Source organism: Protobothrops mucrosquamatus, unplaced genomic scaffold, assembly GCF_001527695.2.
Source record: "Protobothrops mucrosquamatus isolate PMUCROS unplaced genomic scaffold, P.Mucros_1.0 scaffold1164, whole genome shotgun sequence".
Classification (NCBI taxonomy): domain Eukaryota; kingdom Metazoa; phylum Chordata; class Lepidosauria; order Squamata; family Viperidae; genus Protobothrops; species Protobothrops mucrosquamatus.
Window position 1 is genome coordinate 2,384 of NW_015387379.1, and position 19,473 is coordinate 21,856.

General features: G+C 40.1%; 1 protein-coding gene across 1 annotated transcript in view; it reads right to left on the reverse strand.

Moving 5' to 3' along the window:
• Positions 1-2,032: 2,032 nt before the first annotated feature.
• FRMD6 (FERM domain containing 6) overlaps positions 2,033-19,473 on the reverse strand; it is a 104,838-nt gene continuing 87,397 nt past the window's right edge. Inside the window, exons 6-15 of the mRNA XM_015820699.1 lie at positions 19,028-19,104; positions 17,580-17,766; positions 12,462-12,617; positions 10,958-11,023; positions 9,364-9,432; positions 9,008-9,182; positions 8,508-8,846; positions 6,267-6,401; positions 5,286-5,377; positions 2,033-4,099 (exon numbers count right to left, since the gene is read on the reverse strand). Coding sequence (XP_015676185.1) covers positions 3,815-4,099; positions 5,286-5,377; positions 6,267-6,401; positions 8,508-8,846; positions 9,008-9,182; positions 9,364-9,432; positions 10,958-11,023; positions 12,462-12,617; positions 17,580-17,766; positions 19,028-19,104 — 1,581 coding nt within the window. The 3' untranslated portion in view covers positions 2,033-3,814. The remainder of the gene's footprint in view (positions 4,100-5,285; positions 5,378-6,266; positions 6,402-8,507; positions 8,847-9,007; positions 9,183-9,363; positions 9,433-10,957; positions 11,024-12,461; positions 12,618-17,579; positions 17,767-19,027; positions 19,105-19,473) is intronic.

Below are 19,473 nucleotides of genomic sequence, written 5' to 3' on the forward strand. Positions count from 1 at the left end.
CAATACAAGTAAATTTGTGGAACACCAAATCTTAGACTGATATTACCTGGTATTTACAATAGGCAATTTTTGATGGTATACAACAGGTAAACTTCTAATAGCAATTCATAATCCAAGAATTGTGCTGGATTTGTTTGGGCTGGGACAGTTGGAAGCTTTTTATAGTTTATCCAGTGTGTTACACGTTTTATTATTGCTGTGCATGAAGCAAATTTTGGGTAGATTTGGGAGACTGATCAATCTCTCTGCATATACCCTATGTGGCATTGTGAAAGGGGAGAACCCTTCTGAATTTATGCCAGGCAGCTGGAGAAATTCAGACTGTGAAACTGGGTCTCATCCTTTCTGACAAATATCTTCCCAAGAAGAGCTTTCTTTGCACGGATATGGATGAGTCACTCCTGTCAGTGCTCCAGATGATGCAATAAACAGCTTAGCAAGTAGAAAGGACAATATAACACATGGCAATATCACATTACTTCAAGCTTGCATCATCCAACAGACCCAACATGACCTACCAGATGGGAGAAAAAGTTTATCAAAATAAAGACCCGTGGCACGGTGCTTCACTGAAGGTAGACAATTACTAAGCTGTGTCAACCCACTGGAATTTATGAAGAGAAAAATATCAGTGCATTGACACTGCTATTTGTACTGCTATCCAAAGGAAGCAGCAACAAGTTCACCAAAGATGTAAATATCTCAGTGCCCACATGCTGGCCAACTTTTATCATCATCATTTGACAGCTGATTTATACAATCCTTACTGACCCAACAAAATACCCATCATCTGATTTTGGCATCACCTGACACCCCCCTAAGTAAAATATTGTACTAATTTTTAAAAAATAAAAATATCCTTTGTGTGTGTGCAAAGAGATACGTATATTTATATATTTGTGTGTGTGTGTGTGTGTGATGTGTGTATGTTTTCAGTTAGAAAAATACCATATATCAAAATATGGCAATACTATGGCTATGATTACAAAATCTCACAAATATATATATATTTAAGGCAATATGCTATGAATCTTTTTATTTTGTTTGTGAATGCACTTCTCCCAATAGTGGCTGAAAATTACTGTGCCACCAGAACAATTCCTGATAAAGGAGAAACTCTGCCCCTTTCCCACCACAAAGAAGTCCATGGCTGCTGTCCTCTGAGACAGGAAGTTCTCCTCCTGAAAGTGCTGCAAATATGTCAGGAGGAGAATTTATCCACAAGTCATGCAAAATCTCCAGGTACCCTGGGACCAGAGATCAGAAAAGTTAGCCATCTAGAACACTGACAAGCATCGGGGTCTTCCAGAGAACTATACTATGGTCTAGTAGAAAATGTCACACACCAGCAAATGCTTTGCATGGCATGTTGCCAGCATAGGAAGACCTATCTACTTCTAGGTCCTAAAGATAAAATCTCCCTTGGCTTAGTGATGCCACAGAAGCATCTGTATTATTTTCATGGGAACAAGCTGAAAGTGGTCTGCCATTGTGATTAGGGATGTTTTCGTATCTTCCCGGCCTATAGAATTTCTGCTGGGCTCCTACTCAAACACAAACCAGGTCCCATGTTAACTAGTTTCAATCAAGGCTGATTAACTGCTGCCACAGAGTGGCCTACTGCAGGTGGTATTTGCATATTTCGTTTCATAGGAGACTGCAAAATAATTACGTGCAGATACATGGATAGTAAAATAAGCATTTGCTGTATGCATATATCCTAGTCTATTACGTGCAAGTCTTGTGGACCTAACCAATGGCTGAAGGGACCCCTAAAGCACAACGGTAAAGAGGTAAGGAGGCAAAGATGGACCTCAAAACTCTTGGTGGAGATTGAAATCCTCAATTCTCTTGGGGAAGGAACGGAAGAAAATGTGTTGGTTATTGAGACACACGTTTCTGACAGTCTGGCACCCTGAAGCCCACAGTGAAGAAGCAATATGTAAATATTTCTATTTTTTCCAATCTACTAAAAACGGGCAATTACTCATAATCCATTTTTAAGTTATAAATGCTACACTGGATTTTTTTTTTGCTAAGAGTACAGGGTGGTTGGATTCATATATTGCTCTTAATTGGCAGCTGAATCAACCTACTCCTGGATTTGCAGAAAGCCGCTACAAACTAAATAAGGGACTCCGTTATGAAATATGCTAACAAATAATAACAAATAATCAAGGTTAAAATTAACCAAGCTTTTGCATGTTGTGCAGTTACTAGAAATAGTGTTGCGCAAGACCAGTCACAGACCAATAGTGTTGCGCAAGACCAGTCACAGTGCTGCAGGGAAAATGTATTGGATAGCATTTTCTCCTATCTCTGTTCTATGGACGTTCCTTCCTTCCCCTCGGTGTGCTTAGACAATGGAAGGGTTGACAGTCTTACAATGGAGCCACCTAAAAAAGATCCCACGGTGATCTCCTCTTTGGAGATAGGAGGATGGCAGCTAAATGGAGCTTTTGTTACAACCTATTGCAGACATAAAATCAGAGCATTCCCCTTGAAAGTCACACTTGTTCATTGATCTAACACTGAAACAAGATAGAAATCTTTCCCCTTTCCAGAAAAGGGAAGAGGAACATCTCATGATACATGGAAGCAAAAGTTTAGTTAAAAAAAATACTGGAGCAGGGAAGCACCTTTGCAATGCAGAAATAACTCTCTCCTCTTATTATGTTCAATAGCAACAAAACGAAACAAAAAACCTGAAAAAGAAGCTGTTTTAACCATATGTAAGATGTGCATTTGCACGATTGTCTATACATGCAGTTTGAAAGGAAGCATTAATTTCTCTTTTCGAAAAGCACTGAAATCAAAACCAAAATAAAACATAAATTGACTTTTATATTTTCAAAAATACATTAAACATATACTCTTTTCTGCAATGTGCATATTTTTATATTCACTCTCTCTCACACATGCTTTCTTTCTCTTTCTCTCTCTCTCTCTCTCTCTCTGAACTTAAGGTACTTTTGGTCAGCAAATCCTATTGCTACATCCTCATTTTTTTCCCTTTTGAAACAACAAAGATTCCAGAAAGTTTCCCAAACCACCTAACATCTGTTTGGGGATTTTTTTGTTGTTGTTCATTTGCTTGTTTTGGTTCAGGTGGGTTTTTTTTTTTTGGTAAACTTTATAAATAGCACAAAGATATTCCATTTGGATCAAAAGCTTACATACTTTTTTTTTGTGAGGGGGGAGATCACAAGATGGATTCATTGCATCTCAAGTTGCTTTCATCCTCTGAGCAACTTTTCTACACAGATATCCTTTGGGTTAGTTATTGCTTATAGCTCTGTCTTTGATGTCACCCACTTTGGAGGGTGCATTTCTTTGGCTTGACATGGCACAACCAATGGGAATGGAGAAGAAGAACTAACACGATTATTCTCACAAGGGGAAAAACTAAACTGCAAAGGTGATGCAAAAATCTGTGGTATGCATAGCACAGAAGAGCTCCGATAAGGCAAATAAAAAAAAAAAATACAAGAGATACGTCTATATTCAGAGTAAACATTGTGCACCCTTCTTGTGAAACAAGAGGTTCTCCAAGTTGGCTGCTTTCAAAAGAAGAGACCAGGTCTTCTAAATCCAACTGATTTTTAACCGAATCAAATTCTGCCTCCCGGCAAACATCGATGCTGAAGAGCCCGCAAATAGGATAAGCTTTTATAAAAGTGCAACAGTTTACAAGGCCTTGATTTTTTTTTTTAGTATCCTGGGGAAACCATTGAGCGGGGAAATTCCTGTTTGGCACACCAGTTTTTGGAACTGGAAACACTGCGTTGTCTTGCTATAGCACCCAATGTCAGCATCAGACAACAAATTCTGGAACGTCTTCATGGGCAAGGTCCAAGGAAAAGTATTTGCTGGCTCTTTTGACGGGAAAAGCGTTTTGGATATTGATGCACTGCTGAGCTAAACAGCCGTTGCAATACAGACCCTCTTCAGCCAATCCATGGCCACACCCAAATGTATAACTCTGTGCTGTCTCTTGGCATAGGCTCGCCAGGCGCAAGAAGTCTTTTTGGTAGAGCCGAATGTCATCCAGACTTAGGCTGTGGCGATCAGTGGAGGTCCTTGGCTTCTGACAGATGCTCTGTAGAAAATAAGGAAAGTTTTAATTTGCCCTTCCTTATTCTGAGTCCCTCAAGTTGTATGGAACAATTCGTTTTATCTCTGTCTGGTAGGTTCTTTAAATACAATTTGATATTGATCTAAATATCCTGAGGTTTTGTTGTTGCTGCTGCTGTTGACGGCTCTTCAATCTGACTGGGAAAAGAATGATCTTTCCCCAAATTTAGCCTCTTCTCTCAGGAGAGTAGGAACTTGAGAAGACACACAGGCTGAGTTCAAACAATACATTAACTTGTAAACATGGGCTGACAAAGCACAATCACTGTAATCACATCACATGTTGGTTTCAACATGTTGAAACTTAGGTATTGCATACAAAATTGTACATAGTAACGCTTCATCTGTAAATGACTTTTTTTTAGCTTTAATCATAATGTAATGTGTGCAAACAACCCCTTTAAACTTAATGTTAACTGCTCTAAACTCGATTGTAAAAAAATCAATGTTTGTAACAGAATTCTCAAAGTCTGGACTATCTTATCTGATTCATTTATTTCAGCTATTAACTTTCACAGCTTTAATTCCAACTTAACTTCTGTGGACCTCTCTCCATATTTAAGGGGGCGTGCATAAGTGCACTGGTGTGCCCATTGTCCCTGTCACATTTTGATTTTCTTATTTTCTTTGTTTGAATTCCTCAAACAATTTTTTGTTTGATGAATAAAAATAAGTAACAAACCCTATTTTGTGGGTGAGTCCTTCACACAACATACTAAGATAAAAACTGTATTACTATAAGACACTGATCCACCAACAACTGAATTACATTTTAGCCTAGACTGACTTTTTGTGCAAACTCAGCCAAACAATTTTCATTGAGATTTTTGGATTATCCCAAAGCTTAAAGTGCCTGATAAGGTGCTTGTCAAACAATAATCCGGTGTATTTGTTTTACTTCTCCTTTTTTTGCCTATAGTTAAGGTATTGTATTGCAAACAGACGAAAGTAGAAGACAGCATTAAAACATCATGTGATGCTTGAAATGTAACAGATAAATGAAAACATATGGAAGGGATTTTTCTACCATTCCCAAAACAGTGGTTTTGCTTCCATTCCTTTTTATGACTAGCTGCCATTAAAATGCTATATTCTGTCATGGACATCCACCCATTCAGTCTGATTTGGTTTTTCCCATCTATTTCACAAACCTGTGGCAATGAATCAATGCTCTGGCCACGAAGTTTTACCACTGTCTCTGAAGAGCTGGAAGTAGACGAATTCACTTCTTTGACAACTAATCCTGAGTTAGGTGACAAAAAAAATAAAAACCAAAAGAGGTGAGATGTTTTCCTGATTCAATCAGCATGTAGTTTTTATGGTATTGTAAGTATTGCACAGAATACAGTACATTTAAAGTCCACTTTTGGTATTGGATTGCATTGTAAAATCATATGACTCTGTTATTTTTTAACTGGCCTTTACAGAATTCTAAGTACATCAACAATGAGTCAATGAAATAAACAGAATTTTCCTTAACCAGGTGCTCTCCATATGTGCAGACTTCAATTCCCATGTTAACTAGGGATTATGAAATCATTTTTCTGGAGGATCCTGTGCAAGGAAGGCTGTCCTTGTTTAATGAAGAGAAGGATGAGGGGTGGCATGATTGCAGTGTTCCAATATCTCAGGGGTTGCCACAAAGAAGAGGGAGTCAAGCTATTCTCCAAAGCACCTGAAGGCAGGACAAGAAACAATGGATGGAACAACTTGCCTCCAGAAGCTGTGAATGCTCCAACACTGGAAGTTTTTAAGAAGAGATTGGACAATCATTTGTCTGAAATGGTATAGGGTTCTCTGCCTGAGGAGGGGGTTGGACTAGAAGACCTCCAGGGTCCTTTCCAACTCTGTTATTCTCTCACCCTGAAAATTATTTGAGCGAAGATGGTCAAAATTCATCCTGATATGGCACAGTTTGGTATATAAAATACAAGATGTTAAAAATTAAGTCTGATACACCTACTCTGCTGGAAACTGCTAACTTGAAATGAATGGTTACTTCTTTATTTATCATTAAATAATTGATATGTTGCATGGAGTGTATATATCTACATTTCTTTGAAGCTTTTGTAATAGTAATAAAAATATTAGGGTTATTCTTTTGTTCCTTACAATAAACTCAGGTATATTACCTGAATGTCCATTAAACTTCCGGGCCATCAGCATGTCCTCTGTGATGTAAATACAAACATCAGGATTGACCTCATCCATAGATGTTTCGCTTGTTGGCTCAAGATCTCGAGGATCATCAACCAGCATCTCTATTTCTGAAACAAAGAGAGAATAAATGCCAGGTGAGAGGAGGAGCTGGAACAGCTACATTGACAAGACTGTGGGTACAACAAAGCATCATCTCATCTTTACAATAGCTATAGATGAATTTGGGAGATCCAGACAAAGCAACACCACTTTTTTTCCTAATGGTTTAGGCCAAAAAAATCTAAAGGGGAAGTACAAGACATAGGGTGCCTTTTCTTTTGTTCCCAGAATGAAAAGCAGCTGCGGGAGGCAGCAATCAAATGCAGAGAAATAACAGAGGAAGCTGATGCACATCCCCCTTTTCCTTCTAGGCTCTTTGTCCCACCAGCTGCAGGACAGGATGAAATCCACATGGAAAGGATTAGTATGGGGCCATTTCTTCACTCGTGATAACTTCCTTCTGGCTTCCACCAAACTTCAATAAAAATAAAAAAGGAAGAAAACCTGACACCTGCTGGGAGAATGCTGGCATGCTTTGTTCATCTTGTATTTTCCCGCTCTTTAATCTTGAGAATATAGCCTGGGATATTTTTAATAATAGGAAATACTAAAGAGATAATGACATAGAAACCGAAGCAGAAGAAGGATGCAAAGTCAGGCCATTGGTCCCTCTAGCTGAGCACTGTCTCTACCAGTTTTCAAATCTTTTCAGGCAGTGGAAATTGATAATTAAAAATTCCACAAAACTCTAATCAAGAGGCAAAGCTCTAGATAAAAACTGACTGTGTTCAAAAATAAACCCCATCAAGTTCTTATGCATCCATAGGTTCTTGCAGAACAGAGTTTGAAAAAAACCTAGTGTATATCAGTCCCTCAAAGATTGGTGGTTCCCTATAGATGTGTTGGACTAATATCCAGAATCCCTTTGATTCTGAGAAATTATGTGAGTTGATACCCAGCATATCAGAAAACTGGTTATGCTAATTGGCAGTGGGTCTCCAGAAACTCAAGCAGAGAAAAGTCATTCCAAAGGCTGTTGCAAAATTGCTTTTCAAATTTGATATTTTGAATTTATTGTTTTAAATTTTTCAATGTCTTTATTGAACTACAATTAACAAACATCATCAAATATTTTTGGTCACCATGATGTTGGGACTCTAGAAAGATGTTGAGACTCTAGAAAGAGTACAGAGAAGAGCAACAAAGATGATCAGGGGACTGGAGACTAAAACATATAAGGAACGGTTGCTGGAATTGGGTGTGTCTAGTTTAATGAAGAGAAGGACTAGGGGTGACATGATAGCCATGTTCCAATATCTCAGGGGCTGCCACAAAGAAGAGGCAGTCAAGCTGTTCTCCAAAGCTCCTGAAGGCAGGACAAGAAGCAATGGATGGAAACTAATCAAAGAGAGAAGCAACCTAGAACTAAGGAGAAACTTCCTGACAGTTAGAACAATTAATCAGTGGAACAACCTGCCTCCAGAAACTGTGAATGCTCCAACCCTGGAAGTTTTTAAGAAGAGACTGGACAACCATTTGTCTGAAATGGTATAGGGTTTCCTGCCTGAGCAGGAGGTTGGACTAGAAGACCTCCAAGGTCCCTTCCAACTCTATATCATCTTCATCATCATCATCATCATCATCATCATCATCATCATCATCATCATCATCATCATCATCATCTCCAAAATGCATAAAGAAAAAAAATATAAAATATATATTTCTAAATCAATAGATGATATAGAAAATACAAAAACATCTACATTATCAACCTTGTGAAAAATAAAGCTTTCTCCTTCCATTATGTATTCAAGATGAACAGTGAATAATATTTATATGTTACTTATATGTAAGGATGTAGGTCTATACATATGTTGTATATAGTATGTTTTAAATGTGTGTTATATATGTGTACACTTTGAGAGGAAGCAACTAAATTTCATTTTTAATGTGTGCCATTGTGCCCACAGGAAAAAATGACAATAAAAGTTATCTAATCTAATCTAAAAAGTAAATAAATAGACAGTACTGTACATGAAAAAATTTATCATCCATGTAAAGTATTACTATATTCCATATTCTGGAACTTGAATCCCAATTCAGGAATCAAACAAACCAACAAACCCAAACTCTATATTTACTGGGCAAAGAATGAACCAAATATGGACAGTTACCATCCTCCTGAGAGGAGTCCTCCTCCAGGCGTTCCTTCTCACTGCTTTCTACTCCAGAGGTATGAGAACTACCATGACTGGTCATAGAGCTGCAAGCCCTCAGCTGGCGATGGACAGCAGCCACCATGAAGTCCTCCTCAGCCCCCCGTTCCCTGGGCTTTGGATCAGTCTCAATTCCAGAGGTGTGGGAGCTGCTATGGCTCGCAGTTGAGTGGCGGGAGAGACGCTTGTGCTTCACACTGCCTGAACTACTTCCGCTGGCTCGGGAACGCTTTTCCAGTTGATCCATATCAAGGTCCAGGGCATCGCTGATGTAGGACTCACGATATTGTTTTTTCTCTGGAAGAATCATACATGAAAGAAGGTAACCCACCCATACTTAACCTATGCACCTGAACTGTTGGCTCAGAACGATGGAGCCTATGTATGGCTTCATGTACAGTGGGTGCTACCATGAAGTCAAGAAATGCATATATTGTTTCAAATTGGCAGATTGCTACCTTCATTCTCCTCTAGCTTCCTGATCTGGCGCAGGAGCGGTTGCAGGTTCATGTAAAGGCGATGGCTATTGCTCAGGAGTTGCAGGAGATGCCGAGATCGCAAAGGACAGCCAGTGTAGTAGGTGAGCTTGCGAGCAGATGGCAGGCCATCAGGCAGAATCTCAAATCTCTTGCCCTGCAAAGACAAGAGGCATGAAGTTCACCAAAGGACAGAGGCTTCAGTTTAGCCTGGCTTTGTAGGGCTTTTCTTGAAGTTCTGTCTCTGGTTGTCTCCATCTCACCGTGTTTGTCATATTATATATGGTATCAAAATGCCTTCACTAAGGAGGATCCAACTTTGGGATTTTCCTACTCACCACAAATACAAGTTTTCCTACGTTCGTCCAAGGGAAGTCATACAGCTGTTGTCTTTCACTGTTTATATTCTGGAAGAGTGAAGAAAAAAGATAACCTGATTATGCTCCACTTATCTTAGAAAATATGCAGCTTTTAAACTGAAGCAATGTGCGCTGCTCACTGAATTCAGCCATCATTTTTCATTTCATAAGTCAAAAAGAAAGTAGATGCATGAGGTTTTCAAATGATTTGCTTGACATGATGCTTGTCACATTGCATATGAGGTACTGCTCGTGCTGTTTAGATTGGACTGGCTGATTAGATTTGGCAGATAACTTTTTTTTCTGTTAAGAGCTGCAGGGATAGACAGCCAGTTTGGTATAGCGGTTAAGATATCAAGCTAGAAACTGGGAGATTGTGAGTTCTAGTCCTTCCTTAGGCAAAAAGCCAGCTACAGTACGTGATCTTGAGCCAGCATCTGGAATGTTTGCCTACTCAGTTACCAACAGCGTATAAAATAATGCAGAAAGCCGCATTCATTCATTCAGTTTGTATTTTTTATTTCTTTTTGGAATAAAAAAATATTTAGCATAAATACTCTTTTCCAATTTTCCTCTAAAACAGCAATTCCCAGGTCTTCAGGTAAGCTGGCTAAGAATAAGGCACTAGTTCAAAGTCATCCAGTGAGCTTCCATAAATGGGGGTGGATTTGAACCTTGTACTTCACCATCTTAACCAGAATATCATACTGGTATATGCTTCAGGTTAGGTTTGCATACGAGCTACAGAATTTCAACAATGAAATTATGACTCTTTTATTTCTTGTTAAATTTGTTTGCTGCCCATCTTGCCCTGGGGCTACTAAAAAGATGAGCGGAGGGGCATCAGGAAGCACGGGGGGGGGGGGAGGTGGGGTTTACTCTATTTATTTACATTATTTACTCAAAATGTTTAATTCACTTAGATAATAAGCTTTGCAGAATTGGGTTCAAAGAACAGTATTTTTAACAACAACAACAAAAAATCCTTCTACTGAGCAGGATGTAGCATGCTGGAGCACTTTTCCAGTGCTCACTTTGCAAAAACTAGGCCGAGAAACATCTTCCTGCTCCGTTACGCTGTTGCAAAAAAAGTAAAAGAAAAGATTCAGCTCAACAGCTGGAGGATGCAACATTTTCCAGATGAAAGGCCGCACTTCAGCTTTGAGTGTGTATGGAATGTATGTTATAGGGCAGGGGTAGGCAACCTCGGCGCTTTTATGACTCATGGACTTCAACTCCCAGAATTCTGGAAGTTGAAGTTCATGAGTCATAAAAGCGCCGAGGTTGCCTACCCCTAGGTGACAGGACCCCCGGAATTATTTCATTTCATTTTAAAATTAAACCCAATATTGTTCTTGGGTCAGGCATTTAATACTTTTCACCTTTCAGAGTTTTAAAAAAAGTAAATTTGAAGGTCTCTGGGTCCACATCTAAGGCTTTGAGGAATTACGTAAGACCCTGGGACCACAGCTTGTGCACCTCTGCCAGAATCCTGGAAAAGAAATGGCCTCAATCATGTCTGGACAGGTAACTGAATGGTCTGTACCAGTAAGTCAGTTATGGAAACATGTACCTGGAATATCTGGATTCCCTTTGTGGTAAGCCCAAGAGAGAGGGAAGCCTCAATTTCTTTCTTGTCCTACAAGAGAGAAAATACACTTGCATTATTTTCTCACACAATGCGGTTGGCTGACACATCAATGACAACCTGAGCTGTACACATATTCACTAGCTGATTGAGAAAAGAAGCATTCCTATATCAAGACCCAAATGAAAGGAGGATTTGAGGGTTGTTGTTTTTTTTAGCACCGCAAGAATTGGTTGGACCACAACCATATAATCCTCAGAAAGACCAGGATGAAGATGCAGGAGTATAACCCACAACTTCATTCTCTTTCAGCATCATCCCTTTGGCACCTCCAAAATTATTTTGGAGTAGGTGAGGTCAGCATTTTGAGCTTGGAGGGTTTTCTTACTTTTATTTTGCTTTGGAGGAGTATTTGGAGGGAAGGCTTAGCTTTCCAACAAAATAGCTAGATGACACATACGGCAGCATCTCCTGCTTGCTTCCTACAAACAGCTAGCATTTGGAAGTACACATCTTTGCAAATAAAAGCTCCATTTAACAATTACAGCTGTATTTGAATATACCCAAAACACAATTCAATGAATGCCAATTGAGCAATGAATGTATCACTCTAAATGGGGTAATTTTGGATTCTTAAAAGACTGCACTGTGTAATTCAGTATCTAGAAAATATCAATATTTTTTTTCAATATCTAAAAATATATCCACTCCCAACATACACTATGTCATTATAAACAATCAGAGACTGTCTCCAGTCCTGGCTCTAATATTTGGGATGTGCACAGGTAAAGAAATCCATAGTGGAGCCCTTGAATTTGCAAAAGTCAGGCCCTACAGAGAATTTCATCCCAATGACCTTGAACAGTTCCTGCAATGTGGAACTTATGCTGCTATTGGGCAGTGCACTTCAATTATTTGAAAAATATTCAGCAAGCTAACGTATCACTCTCTGGATCAGGTTCTGGATAGCATTATCTTCTTAAATGCAAGATGGGAAATTAATTCTGGTCCGTTCCTATTATTAAGCCATCTTTCCTCTGAGCTGTGCACATTACTCAACTCACTGAATAATCCACACTCCCATTGTCATTTTGAAAAACATTTCAAACATTTGCTTGCAAAGCAATTACTAAAGGATCATGATTACATCCAACAAAGTTAGTGCCAGTCCAGGTAACATCCTCCTGAATCTCAGCTGCCAGGCAGCACAATGCTCACAGCTTAGGAATTCACCGCACATCTTTATCACCAGTTTTTGAAAAGGGGCTATTAAAAAAAACTGTAGCTTCTTAACTTGCAATTTAAAATGTGCCACCAAGCCTACACTCAAAAGAATTTTTTATTTTATTTTTATGATGTGAAAGATTCATATGATAGGTAAATGGTTAAAAATTACAATGGGGAGGCATCGTCCCATTAAAAAGGTGAGAAACGGCTGAACAGCGGTCACTTTACCCAAAGATTTGTTTGCGGTAGCCTCATTCCATACCTTGTACAATCTATAATAATGGACAGCTACATCATCCAACCGAACAGCTTCCTTGATGTACTTAAGGTGGGCTTCAGAGGCAGTCAGAGCACATTGGTCTTTGTGCATGATGGGGATGTGTTTCAGGATGTAATCCTTCCCTCTCTTGGCCACCACCTGTCAAGAAGAAAAATACATATTAATTATTAGGGTATGGGTTCATAATCTCAAGCACTTAGCTGTTCAACTATCTATTTAGTCAATTTATATGACTCTGGGTAACAGAGAGTATTAAAAAAGTAAAAGAAATGTGTACAAAGATTAAAATACGCAGGACCCAAAAAAACCCACAACAATCATTAGCACAGCCAGGAGACATCCCCCTTTGCACACTGATTGCAACCTTCCCTGCTCCAGATGACTTGGAGGCAATGAAAATGGTGCTTATGCATTTCCTGGGACATTTTAGGCATTAAAAGATTGTTCTATTTCAGAATAACCAAGGGGTGAAGAATATAAAAACAGCCCTGTTGAATCAGGCTAAGGCAGTGTTTCTCAACCTTGACAATTTTAAGGCATGTGGACTTCAACTCCCAGAATTCCACAGCCAGCAGTGCTGGCTGTAGAATTCTGGTAGTTGAAGTCCACATGCCTTAAAATTGTCAAGGTTGAGAAACACTGGGCTAAGGCTTGCCTTAATTCAGCATTTTGTTTCTTAAAGTGGCCAACCTCTGTGAGTTTGAAAGCGGGAGATGAGAATATGCACACCATCCACCACCGTTTCCCTTCAAGTAATATTTGATAGCATGCAGCCCTTAGCCCAGATGTAACAGTGAGTCTTCAAGACCAATAGATCTATCCGCTACAGCTGTCTGTACTAACTGACGTCTATGGCTTTCAAAAACAAAGCAAAGGAGAGGAGATATTAAAATACTCCTGGGAAGGTGGCTCAAAATGGAAACAGTGAGTCAACACTGTTGAGAGGTTATTATCTTCTTACCTGGCAAGTTTACACCAACAGTTGTCTTGGGAGTTGGCAGAAGTTGAAAAGAGGTCAGTTCACCTACTAGGAAAGCTATCAAGCCATGTTTCCATTGCACAACGGGAAGGTTTCACCACAAGCATTCGGTGCATGAAGCTGCCTTATGCTAATGTGCTACCTTGCCATAAACCAGACTTTCTCAACCTCAGCGTCTTTAAGATAGGTGGACTTCAACTCCCAGAATTTCCCAGCCACCACTGGGGCCATAATTCCAGGAAACCTGTCAGCACAGGCAAATAACTGCTGCCATGAATTCTGAGCCTGTAGTCCCAACATATCTGCAGAGCAGAAAGCTACATCTGCAAAAAGCAGGAGACATCCTTCCAGCATATGCCATGTTTCTTTCATAAAGAGCCCAGAGATAGTATTATATTTTGCATTTAATAGCTCATTTGCTACCACGGGATTATCATCTTAACGCAATTCCTCCTAGAAAGATTCCAAGATAAAATAGCCAGTTGGCCCTTGAATACATCACCTCTCTAAGTAATTGTTAAACTATTCTGTTATCAACTTTCCAGGAAATTAACATATTATTCCATAACATGCATCTTGGAATAACAGAGAAAGGTTTTGACTTTCTTCTCTTCGTATGGTTTCTAAAAGTTGCATTTTAGATTTCCCCTCTGATAATTGTCCTGCAGTGAAATTACTCCTTCCTCTTTCTGCTACCTAAAAAAGGGATCAAAAATTTGGGATGCAACTATGAAGTCATTTTAGCATTGATTAATAGTATTTTCACCTTGTGGAAGGAATGATGGGCTCGGCTGCTGTTTTTGTTAGGTAAAAACTAGCAATATTGTTATGTTTGGTAACTTTCTAAATTTTCTCAGAGAACATCCTAAGAATTTGGTGAAAGTGATCTTTGCATGGCTCTGGGTCTGATGCATCAGTCAAATCATTCACCAAGATATCAACAGCCTAGTGCTACATTTGAGTTTTAGAGATGCCTGGAGGTGGCAACTTAGCAGATTTGATATAATACAGTGGTTAGAACACTGGACGGAGAAGATGAAGGTTTAAATTTACTCCAATCACAAAAATTGGGTCAGTTATAATCTTTCGGCTTAATTTATTTCACAGAGTTGCTGTGAAAATAACATTGGATTATGTAATATATGTATTTTGTTGTGAGTCATGGAATAAAAGATAGGATATAAATTTTAAAAATGTATCTGGTCTCTACAAAGAAATGCACATGGTGATTATCCAGATAGATTTGTCTATGTGATGGTAACTTCAAGGATGATGATAAGAAGATGGGCCACATTTGGAAAGTTGGCTCCTTCCCCCTTAAGCCAGGCAATCTGAAGGCAATAAAAACAGTTAACTGACTCCTTCTCTGCCTCCTCCACCCATGTTGCTATACTGCTCCAAACAGGCATGAATGTCTCTGTTATGCGTTCCCCATGACATCACCCTCTCTTTATAACTAGAATCTATTCTAGGGATGCCCACAGCTGCTGCATCCGCCACTACCAAACATTCCAGCTGAAGCATTGGCTGCCACAATCACTTAGTACCACAAGGCACAGCCAGGGAGGATATTTTCACATGCTCACAAACTCCTGTTACCCCATCACTACTCTTTAACTCCAAGCAGGTACTCTCACTTCATGGGCCCCAATTTTCTCTTCTTCACTTACTATCCCCTGCCTAGCTCATACATTATCCCAGAAACATGGGTAACCACAGGTTACCTCTCCTTCCTGAAACTATGAATGATTTCTCTGATATGGTTACAGTTAACCAACTTAAAAAAGACAGCCCAATCTCTAAACCAGAGTTCCCCAGCCTTTTGGGCACCAGGGACCGGTTCCGTGGAGAGAGGTTTTTCCGCACACTGGAGGGGGTGTGGTTTTGTGTGCTGCTTGCATTCCGCAGATGGGGCTTTGCTTGTTTGTGCGGACCTGTTGCTGGCATGCCGTGGCCCAGTACCGGTCCATGGACCGGGGGTCGGGGACCCCTGCTCTAAAGTACCTGCTTCCCTGGGAACAAATATCCACATGAAGTAAGTTATGATCCAGAGCAAAGAATCATATGCATAAATAAAAACATCTTGCCTCTGAAGCAAGGGTAGCACATGAGGTTCCACTACCTGACAAAGAAGGGGATCTACCTCTCTTTTACACATCACAGCTTCCATATCCTCTCTCCAACCTATAACACCATCAATATCTCCCTGTGATGATTTTCGTTATTTTGGAAGCGTGTCCCAGATACGGCATTCCAAATGAAGTTATGTTTATTGTGAAGATAAAATTAAAAGAGGAGATTTTGTTCGTAATACCTGGCACATTCAAACTCCTTGTCAGGCTAAACCCAAAAATGACACAGAACAATACAGCCAGAGTTCCGTTTGCTTACAGACAAACAAAGAATCTTGCTAGACTAAACCCTTACTAATGGATATACTCTGGGAGATTCTATGGAGTAGCTATTCTAACTATCTCCTATCCAGCTCCGGGCTATGGTGGTTCTTGTTTCATCCTCCTCCTTCCAGGGAAACTGCTGCTTCACTGTTGTCCATCAAAGCACCCACCCACCCTCTGTAGGCACCATTTCTCACACTATTTTTGATTCAGAGGAGTTACTTCCAGAAACTGCTGGGCGCTACCTGGAACTGCAGCCCAGAGGAGGTTCCATGTGGCCCAGAGGGGAAACAGAACATTCCAGAGACTGCAGCCGCTGAATGGCTGTTGCCCCTACAAATGTTTCTGACAAAGGCTTTACAGAAGACTTACGCATGCAGAGCACATGTTTGTTCATATACAGACAGTCCTTGTTTAACAATGGTAACTGGGACCCGCAACTCCATTGTTAAGCAATGCAGTTGTAAAGCATGTCACACGACTGCAGTTGCAGCAATCTTATCAATGTTAGGTGAATTCCGCAAGGTTGCTGTGTCTCACGTGATCGCCATTTGCCACTGCCTGCTGGCTTCCCCACTGACTTTGCTTGTCGGAAGCTGGCAGTGAAGACTGCAAATAGTGATCATGTGACCACGGGATGCTGTGGCCATTGTAATTGCGAGCTGGTTGCCAAGCGTCCAAATCATAATCACGTGATTGTGGGGATGCTGCGAGGATTACAACTACCAAGACTTGCCGTAAGTCCCCCTCACTTAGCATTGTCATCACTTTGAATGGTTGCTGAATGAGCAGTCATTCAACAAGGACTACCATAGAATATTCCAGCTGAATCCCTGACATTTTTATTCAAAAGGATACAGGAGTAGGTGATGGTGAAAGTCCCTTCCTATAAATTTGGAGAACTGTTATTATGCTACCAAACCAAACTTGATTACATGGACAGGTGCTCTGATGTAAGGCATGTTGCACCTTGTTCCTCCCTCTTATGACAACTTCTTCAGTAAGTAAAGTCCAAAATATTAGACTCATAATTTTCAAATTGTGCCCCCACGAAAGCAAAGCTCTTTTATTATCACTGAGTTCCCCTTGTAAAGTACTGTTTTAAGGAAGCCCTAATTTTCTTTGTAGCATCTCTTAATTCACAGGGATCCAACAGGCCTCAACAATTAGCTTGTTTTAGAATTTTTTGCAACATACCACTAGTTACTGGAAAAAGCCAGGAAGCCCTAAAGCCAATTTTACAACATACACCTCATCCTTATCTATAGCTTCTGAGTTCTTGTCCAGCTGATTTGAAAACCATACAAGCTCTTATTAAAATTGGTCAACTGGAACAAACTCCTTTGGTATTTCTGTCCTTTGCACAGTTGCTATCACAATTGCTTCAAATGGCTAAGCACATCGACAGCAAAGTTGACCAAACAGCCATATTTTCTCCCTCCCTTTACCATTACAAAAACTAAGCAGGGAGACTCAGCGGCCAAATTTCTGCAAAAACCAACTTGGCTCTGGCAAAGCTGAAAAAGCCTACTGTGACCTTCTACATTTTATCCAGCTGCTGGGGACACTGTCCAACTCTGTACCGAAAAAGCATTTGCTGCCTGAAATGTTTCCGGAAATGGCCAACCTCGCCCCACCTACAGGCTTGGTTTGTGTTTCAACATTCAGAGTAAACAAAAAACATGCCCTTAAAGACAAGAAGGTGGTCTTCGAAGGCGTCCTTACCCATGCAGGAAAGTATGCCTCAGGTTCAAAGTATTTCCCAAAATGCTTGTTCCTTTTGAAATTGCCCAGGTCAGCCTGCAATGCAAAAGCTGCTAGAAGGAAATAGGCCTCTTCGCGCAACATGCACTGAGAACGTAGGACTTGTTTCCTCAGATGCCAGTAATAATAGTAGCGTGCAGTTCGGTCACTGGACAAAGATGAGAAGATGAAAAAATAAATAAATACAAGAAGAAAAAAATGAGCAAATGTTTCAGAACATGGAGCAAGAAAACCAGAGATAAGGAGTACACTGTAAGAGAAGAGTCTATGTGCTGATCTCAATTAGCAGCTTTTAGATACTTGATGGCAGAGCATTTTAATCCTTAATCTTAGCTGATTTAAGGCTTTATCAAAAGTTTGGAAGAATAATATACCATCAAAATACTTTAAGCCTAAGGTGTAGCAGCACCTCAAAGTGAGTAGAGGAGTTGGGGACCAAAACGTCAAGAAGGCCACTGCAACAACACCACTGAGGTCACCATTTTGACTTTTATGTGCACCCTTTGGGGTAGGCCAGGTCAGGAAATGGACACCATAAGAAATAGCGGTTTTGTGTTATATTAATAGTTTTATTGATAATATTTATTGACAATATTTCTCGGATCTGGCAAATTTAAGACATGTGGACCTCAACTCCCAGAATTCCCAGTCAGCATATCGAAGTCCAAGGTTGAGAAACATTGATAATAGAATCTTGAAAGTCTGGCAGTGTTTGCCCTTCCATCCCTCTTACACCAAAGAGAGTCAAGGTGTTTCTTTCTTAGGCCTTCCTATTTTCCCAGGCTAAGCTTATGTTTTTCTGGAGGTAGCTGCACATTTTTTTCAAGGCCATCTCAACTCTCCCCTACAAGTTGACTACCTCTCAGACCGTTTTATTACTTTATCAAATTTAGGTAAGCCTTGAGAGGGCTTTCATCTTCAACGACAGCCTGCAGATATTTTAAACAGTTAAATAGGACAAGTAATCTTGATGAAAAAAATCATGCCAATCTCAAAGAGACCCATTGCTGAAGATCTGGTAATATGTCAGTGCAACTTTTCCCAGTCTATGGCCTCTGTATATGTATTGGGATTATATCTTTCCAGATTTCCTGGTAGAAAGCTGAATGAAGTGATCAATAAGCTAAAATATTATTTAACTTGTGGACAATTCTGAGCACCAATATTTATTTTTTTTGCAATCCTCTAGTACAGGGGTAGGCAACCTTGGCTCTTTTATGACTCGGGGACTTCAACTCCCAGAATTCCTTAGCCAGCCATGCTGGCTCAGGAATTCTGGGAGTTGAAGTCCACGAGTCATAAAAGAGCCAAGGTTGCCTACCCCTGCTCTAGTATCAAGGCTTTGAACAGGACTCTCTGATGAATACACATTTCCTCCACTCTACGTTATTTGGCTTCCTGAAACTTACCTGATCAAGCGACCGTTCTCCACATAATACTGCACTCGAAAGTGAATGACCATTGGGGGACCAAACTGGTCTATACCCTGCAATAAATAGCAAATATAAATGTCAGTTTCCAGACTGAGCAAAGGGAGGGCCATAAAAAGACCTCTGCTGGATCAGTCCAAAAGTATATCTAGTCCACTTTCTATTCCCGCAGGGGCTGCTGAGATGGCCCTTTGCAACAACCTCTCGCTTGTGTCCAGCCTTTAAAGGATATCTCCTCTAATAACCAACAGTCAGCTACATCCCTAATGATGAGTAATCTTTATCCAGAAACCTGAGATCCTATTTTTTCTAATTATTCTGTCTGTTTTTATAAGGAGCACCAGCTGGAGGCACACTATGATGGAGAAACAGAGCTGGCTAAATTGCAATCTTCTTTGCCAAGGAAATTGGCAGAAGTGTGCACG